General features: G+C 45.2%; 1 protein-coding gene across 2 annotated transcripts; it reads right to left on the bottom strand.

Annotated features, from left to right (window-relative positions):
- Positions 1–887: 887 nt before the first annotated feature.
- On the bottom strand, positions 888–10369 carry shkbp1 (SH3KBP1 binding protein 1). Of its 2 annotated transcripts, none has more exons than XM_032545403.1 (17): positions 10129–10369; positions 8992–9045; positions 8863–8908; positions 8660–8792; positions 7793–7873; positions 7518–7688; positions 7362–7452; positions 7092–7282; positions 6091–6206; positions 5919–6006; positions 5710–5826; positions 4639–4809; positions 4412–4567; positions 4200–4296; positions 3489–3673; positions 3314–3416; positions 888–2190 (listed from the first exon to the last, which is right to left on the bottom strand). In XM_032545403.1, exons 1-17 carry the CDS (start codon positions 10203–10205, stop codon positions 1473–1475), a joined length of 2595 nt encoding a protein of 864 aa, XP_032401294.1. In that variant the 5' UTR covers positions 10206–10369; the 3' UTR covers positions 888–1472. The 2 variants fall into 2 exon arrangements, with proteins under 2 accessions (XP_032401294.1, XP_032401295.1); XM_032545404.1 differs by having other exon boundaries at positions 10190–10369.
- Between the last annotated feature and the right edge of the window lie 309 nt (positions 10370–10678).

Raw genomic sequence — 10678 nt, 5'->3', positions numbered from 1 at the left:
GGAAGGTACGACCATATATGGACAATTAGCAGCTAGAATGTGATTATTTCACAGACAAATTTAGGACGAATAAGTTGTCTGATTATTTGTTACTAACATCCTCTAAGCAGGAAACATGGGTGAAGTAAAACTTCGTTCACACAGCAGGTCTTCATATTTTGTTATATTTCTGTTGAAATCCGACTTTTTTGTTTTGTTTGGTTGTTCATGCTAAAATTAAATGGCTGCAGTCAGACTTCAGTCTGAACGGTAAATGAGGTCAAAGCGTAGTCGCCGCTCAGCAGCTGGAAAGATGGCCGCCGCCGTCCATGGACAGATTTTAAACAGCATGGAGACCCGATCAGAACCAGATGAAGGAACGCAAGAACATTGACCAGGTCTGTCTTCTTCAGGAACAGAACTAAGACACGTCTCACTTCAGTGAAGTAGAAGTCGGATAAAATGCGACGTGACCGTTCAGACTGTAGGTAATTAGAAACTATCGGATATGTATCTGATTTAGTTTCACACAAAAAAGTCAGATTTCTTTTGCATGAAAAGATTGAAATTGGGCAGTTCAGTGTTGTTTGTGAGCATAAAGTTCATTAGATCCAGCAGAGGCTGGATAATTTTGTCCCTCAGTGTCTGAGCTAAATTAATAAATGCTTCCACAAATGCCGGTCTGCTAGGTCTCTCTGCTCCGTCAGCCATGTTGTCACTTTCTTTCCTTCTCTGTTTTTAAACAGTTTGTGATTTTAGACTGAACTATAAAAGGACATGAAAACGACTTCGGCAGCAATCCACTGTAATCCCTCTGTGCCAAACCAGCGTCTCCTCTTTCAGAACCGTTGGTTATTTAATCAGCTGCTGAACTGAAAGTATTTGGATAAAAGTGCCAGAGAGGGAAGTGGCAGAAATACAGAAAAGTATATTTATGTTGTACTGAAGTACTTCTTGCATACAAAGTGTTTTTCTTCACATAAACCTTCTGCTGAACTGCAGAGACACAAAACATCCAAATAAACATCAGCATTATAGAAAACCTTCGGAATAAATACTTCAGAGCTTAAACTGAGTTTTTTTTTTTTGTTGGGAACTGATGGTGGCAGAGAATCCGACAGAATCCCCTGCTGCCCCCTGCAGGCTTTAAATCAAACTTCAGGTAGAAATGATAAAAATAAATCTTCTCTAGAAACCGGAGCAGAAAACTGTCGGATATAAAAGTTAGAAAACGTCACAAACACCATCAGCTGAGTCCGGTCCCATCCGGTCCGGTCCACCTTTTCCCTTAGGTTCTGAGTGAAATTAATTAATGCAGTGAAGAAAAACCTTCATCCTGATTTCTGGACCGGGTTTGGTTCTGGAGAATTCCAGCTGCAGAGTTCATTCCTCTGTAGTGACACCTGCTGGAGAAAAGCAGTTCATCCAGAGGTTTAAAGGAATCCGAACGTCTCAATTTGGTCGGCCAATCAGAAGCCAGTCTGGTTGGCCAATCAGAAGCTGGTCTCGTTCATGTGTGGTTTGGGGCTGGACGGCGCCGCCACTCTGGTTCCTTCTGGACTCGCCGGACTCTCTGGTGTCGCCGCCGCCTCAGCGGGCGACGCCGCAACGCCACGGCGAGGGGACGACGCGGGGGTCAAGGAGCGGCTTGGACTGGGGATAGAGGAAGCGGGGCTTGTGGGCGAGGTGGGCGTGGCCCTGCGGTGCGAGGAGGAGGGCAGAGGGGAGGCGGACATGGAGGACGGCGTCCCTGGGGTGTAGCGGGCTCCGGGGGACACAGTGAAGCTGGTGGGGGTCCGCAGGCTGAACCTGGCTTCCAGCTCGCTACAGACCGCCACGCTGCGCCTCATGCCCTCCGACCACGGTGGCGTGCCGAAGGCCGAGCTGGCCGCTGCCTCAGGGCCCTTGGCCAGTTCCTGGCAGCGCTCCACGAAGCTGCCACGCCGGACTGCCTCCCGGTCCCGCTCCGGGTGGTACCGAGGCGCCTGGGGGCTCGGGCTCTGATGGTGGGCGGGGCTCTGGAGGTGGGTGGGGCCATAAAGCCCCTGGAAGCTGGCAGAGGGGGCGGAGTCTCTGGGCGGTCTGCTGAGGGGAGCAGGGGGCGGAGTCTGCCGAGGGAGGCTGCCGCTCAGCGAGGCGGAGGACCCCGACGCTCCGGGCGAACCGCGGAAACGGTCGGCCCGGTAACTGTCGCTGAGCTGAGAGTGGAGGCTGCAGAGACAGGAAGTGACATCAGTAAGCTTCCTCACTAATTTAAAAAGGTGTGTGTGTGTGTGAAACCCTGAAATGAAGGAAGGAACAAAGGATCCTGACTGGTGTGACGAGCATCTGTGTGTGTGTGTGCGTACTTGTTTATAGGACATATTGAGGACCTTTTTCACAGCTTTCACCAGTGAAGGGAGGTCATTTGTGGAAGTTAGGACGTTTTCTAGGTCCTCACTTTTTTCTTAGCTCCACTGGTCAGATTTAGATATTTGGTATGAGTTCAGTTCTGGTTAAGATTCGGGTAAGAAATAGACTAGTGATGGTTAAGAAAATGTCTGGTTTAGGCATAAATGCACAGAAATGTACGGAAGTCAAGAAAAAATGCTCAATATGAATAGACACGCGCCCCCCCATCTTCCTGCTGGAGTGTAAAGAGCTGCATGATGATGATGACCAACATCATCAACATAACATAATATGTACACCAGCTATATAAAAGAAAAAGAGACGCAGTGCTTTGCTACTAATTGTCAACACTACAACTAAATATGACAAGGTCAGAAAAAAGTTTTAATTAAGAAAAAATGGCGAGGGAGAGGGAGTAGTTCAGTTATGCTAGCTTGACTTTGGCAACCATAACATGCAGATGTGATGTGGAATTTCAGTTCAGTGAAAAAATTAAAACAGGTGACCAACACACCAACTGACAGACCACTACTGTGTTAGCTTAGCTAATAGCAGCGGTAGCTAATCTACCACAGCGATCACATTAATGATAACAAAATAAATATCAGGCCTGAAAACATAAAACTGCAACGGACTGAATGTTCAGTTTGTGTGGGAAATATTTCAAGTGTTTTTTAGTGTTGAATCCTGATACATTAGTAGAGCTGTTGTCAGTCAGTTGCTATGGCAATGGGTCTGAGTGTACCATAGCCAACAACGAAAGCGAGAAAAAAAGCAGAGTTCTGAGTTGTTCTTCAACGGTTTTTCTGCCATTTTTCCCTTTGGTGTGGAACATAGAACTAATTTAATTAAGCGTACATCTCCAGGTTTCATTTAGTTAATGGTTCACCGCGGCAACACTCAACACGTCCATAGAGGTAGGTGTGTGTCTTTCTCTTTGTACCTGCAGGTGGAGGTCCTGGGCGTGCTGTCGGGCGTCCGGGTCAGAGCCAGGTCACACTGATCCAGCAGCTCCAGCAGCTCCTCCTCCGTCGGCCCGCCCAGAGCTGCCGGAACAAAAACACCTCGTCATCCCCTCTGACCAATCAGAGCGCTCACGTGCTCAGGGCGCCACTGACCTCTGATGTCGACCTTCCCGGCGATCTCCATGGCCGTGGTCAGGTCCCACATCTGGATGCTGCCGTTGCCGTGGCCGCTGAACAGGTAGCGGCGCGGGCGCGAGCCAATGCGACTCGAGCCCTCGCACTCGTGGACCATGAAGGCCGTGATGGACGTCCCGTCCACCGACCGCACCTCGCACACCCTGGAGAGACAGCTGCTGTCAACAAACCCAGAGACTACTCACTCTGAAGGTGGTGGAAGTGGGAGGGGCTCATTTACTGAAGCAGGAAAATTGCTTCATCTGACCTTCACACTTTAAAAAATCTGATTTATCCAAATTAATTTGTATTTTCAGGATATTTTCTTTGAATTGTTCTGAATAATAAAAATTCTGTTTAGCAGCATCTTCACATGCTTCACTATTTTTTCAGAAGTTTGTGTTTAATAAAAACATGTTTCTTCCACAATCCTTTGACAATCTGAACTAAATCGATCAGTGAGACACATCAGCTTCAGGAAGTCTTTAAACTTTTAACATCAGATAAAACTTTGAGATGGAATGTCCTTAATGTTTGATTTTTTTTTCTTCATTTATACTTCAATCCAGATTCGATCCAGATCTAACAGCTGATGCTAGATGAAAGCGTCGCCATGATTAAACTCCAAACTGGGAGCCAATCGCCACCAGGCCGCCTCTGATTGGTCCGTCATCAGGAAACGTCCCTCACCTCTTCCCGTTTGACGACAGCCGGACGTAGAGCTTATCCGTGTCCGGAACAACTCTCTGGATGAACACCTGCTGGTCGTCCCGCTCCCCGTACGGACCTGGAACCACACAGACCTAGCTGAGGTCAAACAGAACCCAACAGTACCCAGTACAACCCAACAAAATCAAACAAAATCAGTTAGAACCAAACAGAACCCATTAGAACCCGCTGACCGATCTCGGTTCCGGCGCTGCAGCCTCCGTGTCCGTCCACGTCGTCCAGACTCAGGATCTTGAAGGAGGTGAGTGGAGTGGACCCGGGCTGGGTGGAGATCATCCCTCGGAACCGGGTCACAGTCCAGGTCCGAACGTGGTTGTTGTCCGCACAGACTGGAAAACACAAGGAGGAACCATTAGAACCTGGTGCCGGCGCCTGGACCCATCAGAACCGGGCCTGGTACCTGAGATGAGGTGCTTCTCAGACAGCATAATCTTGGTGACGGGACTGCGGTGGACGGAGAAGGTCTGGAAGAGCTGCGGACCAGAACCGACCGTCTCCGGATGCTGGACGATGACCCGGACCGTACCGGAACTGGTTCCGTACGCGATCTCGATCCAGTTCCCGCTGTCACCTGAACACACCACAGTTCTGATTCTACTGCAGATTCGTTACAAAACAGTGAAAAGTGTTGAGTTGATGTGATGCTGACGCTGACCTGCAGGGGGCAGCGTTTCCTCCGCCTGTCCGCTACTGCCCCCTGTGGCCACCAATAAAACTGGAGCCATTTCAAATCTTTAAAGATTAAAATTTTGTCTAATCCGTCTACTTATTTTATTTGTTTTTTTGGATGAAATTTAATATTTAAAAAATATTATACAATTAATTACAAATATTGAAATGTTTTTAATTAAACTTTCTCTCCTTTTATAAGTGATTTTAGTTTTTAATGCCGCTGTTGAATTCTGGCTTTTGTCAGAGAAGGATAAATAAATGTTGTTATTTATTCATTTTTTAATATTTATTTTAAAAAAACAATAATGTTTTGATTCATATTAGAGTTTTACGAATAAATTAATTTATTTTCTTTAAATATTTTAAATTAATCCTTTCAACCATTTATAACAGCTTTGTTTTATATTTCATTACCTTTTTTTCTTTACAGCTTTTTATTTAGGTTATAATTCAATGTTTGTTTTTATTTTATTTTATCAGTTTTAAATGTTTTCCTTCTTATTTTATTCATTAAATTATTATTCACACTTCTTTTAGATCACAAACCTTTAATTTTAGCTCTGAGAAACTCTGACCCCTCCTAACTGTATATTTTTAATGTTATTTTTATGCTTTTGTTTGATGTTTAACAGCTTAAAGGTTTACATATATCAACATTTGCTTTTTACTTGATTTTGTTTTTAAACCATAGTCCTAATTTGATGCTTTTATTCTTTATTTAGCTGTGGATGTTGTAATGTTCAGTTTGTTGGCTGTGTGTCTTGCCCAGTCCTCCCAGTATGAGTGGTTTGGTCCTTACTGGTTTTCGGGGTCAGGTAGACGCTGAGGGCGGTGATGGCGTCCTCGGTCGGGTCCCTGTAGAGCTCCGTCACCAGCAGGTCGTTGTCCTTCATCCTCAGAGGGAACTTCTGGACATCTGACGGAGACAAAAACATCAGCTACCTGTTGTCATGGTGATGGACTTGGACCATGTTGCCATGGCGATGGACTTGGACACGCCAGTCTTACCGATGTAGTAGATGGATCCGTTGTTGCAGCCCAGGATGAGGAAGGATCCGGCTGTGTCGTAGCTGCTGATGGGAACAACATCCTGGTTCTGCAGCGAGAGGGGAGGGGGCGGGGCTTATTGCCTAGCAACCAACATTGGACCTGAAACTGTCCAGAACCTGACTCCACCCACCTGCCAGTGCTTGGTGACGGCGTTCCAGACACCGACCTTACCAGTGTGGCTGGTAGCGATCAGCTGGTTACCAACGAAGAAGAGCGCCTCGGCCGGAACGTTGAGGCTGAACACGCCTGCAGGGGGCAGCACACGCATTTACAGGCTGTTCTGAGGTTCTGTTCAGATCTGTCCCGGTTCTGTTCAGGTCTGATTATCATAAACAAGCCTGATCCCAGTTAGACAGCATGAAAGAAGTAATTTAAATGATTGTCATCGTCCAATCAGAACAGACTTCCTCTAAGCTGAAAGTGAGGCAGGAAGAAGAAAAAAACATGGAGTCTCAGAAACCAGGAAGAAAAATCAAAACTTCTCACATAAACGGAAACGAATTGATATTAAAAACTACAAGAAGGCTTTTGTTTGTTTGATTCTGATCAAATTAAACTTTAAAGTCAATATTTTTTAAGAAATAATGTTGAGGCGATGTAACAGTGCTGAAAAATTATTTCTAAAAATTCCTCAATAAAAAGAGAAAAACATGCAAACTACAAAATAAGACCAAAGAATGAAAACGGAAAAAAGCACAAAAAAAGATCAAAAACTGAAAAAAATTTAAAAAATGAAAAGATTACTTCAGATAAAAATTTATATTTTATAAAGTAAACACACTGAAAACTAAAATACATGTAGAAAAGTTAAATAAAAGTAGAGCTGAAATACAATATAAAATTACTAAAAAATTAAATAAAAATTGAGAAAATTTTCAAAGAAAAAATAAAACTGAAGAAACAAAATAAACATTTAAAATACTATAAAAACCACACCAAAAATATAAAATCTAAACAAAAAAACACGTTTTATAAAAAACGTTAAAACATAATTTTTAATTCTAAGCATTCATAGAAATGTAAACTCATAACTTTGATTTGCATCAGGAAACAAAAATAAATATAAATATAAATGTTTTTTACTTCCTGCTGGTTGAAGCAGCTAATCTGAAAATTGACCGTCAATCGTACCGATTTCGTTCCCGTTGCCGTCGGGACAGATGGACCAGAGGATGATCTCCGTCACCGAGGCGACGGCCACCATCTTGTCGTTGTCTCCCAGCGACCCGCCCAACACCTTGGCGTTGAGGGCGACTCTGTCGATCACGTAGTCGAGGCGCGGCGAGGTGAAGACCTGCTGCCAGCCGTTGGATTCCTTCATCCTGACAGCAGGAAGAACAACCTTCACTTCCTGGTTCCGCCCGCCAACCGGCCAATCAGAGCGCCGCAGGAGTCGCTTACCTGTAGCAGACGACAAACTGAGCGTACGCCACCGCGATCCAGTTGTGATGGCCGCAGATGATCCGGACCATGCCGGGATCGGACAATCCTCCTGCAGAACCACAGAGTTAGTGACATCACTTCCTGTAGAGCCGTGGCGGCGGTCAGACCCGTTACCTGCAGACATTCTGTCCTCGGCGCCGGTCCGGCCCAGAAGCCCGGCGTTCCCCAGGTTGGGCGGCATCGTGTTGCTGCGTCGGACCGGCGCCCGCTCCGCTGGCCCGGCCCGGCCCGCCATGAACTGAGACCCGGCCACGCTGTGGCGGTTCCGACGCTTCGCTGGGTACACTGGGGAGACATGGACACGGATCAGGGCGGGTCTGGACCAGAACCGGGTCGAGTCCAGGACCGGGTCAGGTCCAGAACCAGGCCTGCTGCTGGTCCAGCTGTACCTGGGGGAGGCAGGTATCCGTTGAACAGAACGTTTCCGCAGGAGGACCGGTCCAACTCGTCACACAGCTGCAGCTTTCGCACTGAAACAAAATTAAAAAATGATTTAATAATCAGAACAGCGCCTCCTGGTGGCAGTGGGTCGGTTTTTTCCAACAGTTATCCCCTCTGGTTCTGGAATCATCTGGAAGGACTTTTGCTGAATTTTTAGCTGTGACGCGTCACCATGGCAAAGAGGTTTACAGCTGATTAGCAGCTCAAATATTACCTGAACTTTGACCCCCGATCAGTTGGAAGGAGGCTGCATGGATGCAGAGAGAGAATTTCAATCCGTTTCTTCCATCATGACGGGCAAACTGGATGAACTTCAACCAGTTTTATATTTATTACGGCGTTCAGTGGATCATGGCTGCAGCATCTTATCCCCTACTCCAACATCTCTCTGCTCATCCTTCCAACCAGACGGCCAGACAGATTTAAAGAGGAGCAGCAAAAGCAAAGGAGGTGGATTAGCAGCGCTAGCTAACAAGTGATGGTGTCATTTAATTTCCCTTTAGGATAAATGAAGTAAGTTTGGATTGAACTGAACTGTTCTCCAGGTTTTCTTGTTTCCAAGCAGAACCAGAACAGAAATCTAAAATATAAGATCTATGTTCAGCTGGAGAACCAGAAGCCTCAGGACGAAACGTGACGCCCGAACGTCACATTTCCTCATCCTGACCTGAGCACGGCGGAGGCAGCATCATGCTGTGGGGTCGTTTTTAGACATCAACCTGACCTGACATGGTTCATTTCAGCAGAACATCCCTCTACCTGCTGCTGAGGCGCTGAGAACCAGCAAAGGGTGTAAATACTTTAGCTGCTCTCACCCAGCGGCGTGATCCCGTAGAACTCGGCCTCGTGCATGAGCATGTGCACGTTGATGGAGCGCGGGTACAGCTCTTTGCTGCGCAGGAAGTTAAGGATGGGAGCGAAGAGCGACGGGTCGCGGTCAATGAAGATCTGAGGAGAGAAACGGCAGCTTGATGAAGAGGAAGACGACTCAACCAGAAAAGAGTCCAGGAACACTCACGGCTCCTTCGTCATCTTTCAGGGTGGAGATGCGGCCGCTCAGCAGGCTGAAGAACAGGAAGAGGAAGAAGAAGAGTTCAGGAAGCTGGTCTTAGGCTGAACGGAGATAAATAAAGTCAGGCTGACTCACCTGGAGAAGAAGGAGTCAGGAACCCAGGTGAGCGTCTGTCTGGAGGTACTGAACCTGTAAAATGTTACAGAGCCCATCGCTTTATTCTTCAAGGATTTAATCCAACTAGTAAATTCATTTAATTACATTTAAATCAACAAAACCAGCTGAAACATCAGGTTCTGATTAGGGCTGCGCACCGCTAGCTATGCTAACCCTAATCACTAAGCATAAAGAGTAGCTCCACTATTGCTAAAACACTACCCCAACTTAGCATAAGCTAATGCTAAATTAAAATGGTATTGAGTGGACGCTATGTTAAAACAATTTACCATATGGTATTTAAATGAAAGAATTAGCTCCTCTGTTAGCGCATTAGCGGAGGTTTTCCTACCAGGGGTTTAACTTTCAGCTCAGCTCCAACAGCACCTAGTTGAACTAACCGTATTTTCCTCACCCTCCTCCTTTACCTCCATACTCGGTAAGTTTCTGCTACTCAAAGTAAGATCCATTTCTTCACAAGGCAAGAACGCTGACAACAGCGAAGCGTCATGCAGTCAACCAAATATTGCAATACTTAACAAATCTTCATTTTCCCACCAACTTTGGGAAGTTTTCATGCAGACAGGAAGACGGAACTGTTTCATGTTGTCAAGATGTTTGTTGCTAACAGAAACTAAACCTTCCAGTCAGAGTTCCAGTTTAGTGATCCTGATGTCAACACCAGGTCTGACGGGAAAAAGCTCATTCCTGCAGCTAGTTTGTTAAGGTTCCATTATCGGACAAGGAGATATTTGTATAATTTTCAACTCCAAAGTCAATCTATTAAATCCAGACTATCAGAAATAAGACTCCTATTTGTGCAAATCTAATGTATTTGTAGTTTTTAGCATAAAGTGACAGTTAAGCTTTATCTTTATCTGCATGCGTCCATTTTCGGACACAAAGTAAAAACCCAACCAATTTAGAATTATAACTTTATTTGTTTTTATTCAACCTCAGAAGGGACACATGGGGTAATAAAAAAGGTGTAAATCAAATAATTCTTTATATAAAACCCTGACTATTCCCTTTTATGTCGTATAAAACGGTCTATTTAGATAAAGAGAGAATTAAGCTTGAAAGGATAGCAAGCTGTCCGACAATGGAAGCCCCTACATTAGCTTAGTCTCATCTCTCCAGCTAGCCGGGTTAGCCCAGAACTTCCGGTGCTCCTCACCTCTTCCCACCGACATTCAGGTGGATAATATCCCCACTCTTCACCGGGGAAGACATTCTCCAGAGACCGAGTGACTCGGATAAATCCAGAAAAATACGAATTTAATCCATTTTCTGAGCAGAAAGTAGCTCAACAAAGCACTTCCTGCTACACGATGAAGGTGGGAGCTAAAAGCCGGAAATGAGCTGCGGACAAGTGAGACGACGTAAACTCCGGACCGGATTTTCCATGGTTCCGGACTCCAACAAAAGGACATTTAAAATATATATATTTATTTTATTACAACAAAAAACATGTTATCTTTCACTTGTCTCGGATCCCATTAGTGTTCAGAAACAAGTTTTTAACCAAAAAGGGAACAAAAGTCCTGCTAACTCCTTTGGGATAATGACATTTTATGATGAATGAGGAAAAAAGTAAATTTCTGGGTTACTGTAATGAATAAAAACATCATGAACTAAGTGAAAGTTACAGCCATATGTTACATGC

The sequence above is a fragment of the Xiphophorus hellerii genome, chromosome 18, assembly GCF_003331165.1.
Source record: "Xiphophorus hellerii strain 12219 chromosome 18, Xiphophorus_hellerii-4.1, whole genome shotgun sequence".
Classification (NCBI taxonomy): domain Eukaryota; kingdom Metazoa; phylum Chordata; class Actinopteri; order Cyprinodontiformes; family Poeciliidae; genus Xiphophorus; species Xiphophorus hellerii.
This window is presented reverse-complemented; position numbering and strand designations above follow the sequence as displayed.

Excerpts from the sequence above, each read along its gene's own strand:
- shkbp1 (XM_032545403.1), bottom strand. The coding sequence starts at position 10,205 with ATGTCGGTGGGAAGAGGTGAGGAGCACCGGAAGTTCTGGGCTAACCCG. Across the intron at positions 4,810-5,709 it reads CTACCTGACCCCGAAAACCA|GTGACAGCGGGAACTGGATC; the intron begins GTAAGGACCAAA and ends TGGTGTGTTCAG. Across the intron at positions 3,674-4,199 it reads CTGTCGTCAAACGGGAAGAG|GGTGTGCGAGGTGCGGTCGG; the intron begins GTGAGGGACGTT and ends CTGTCTCTCCAG.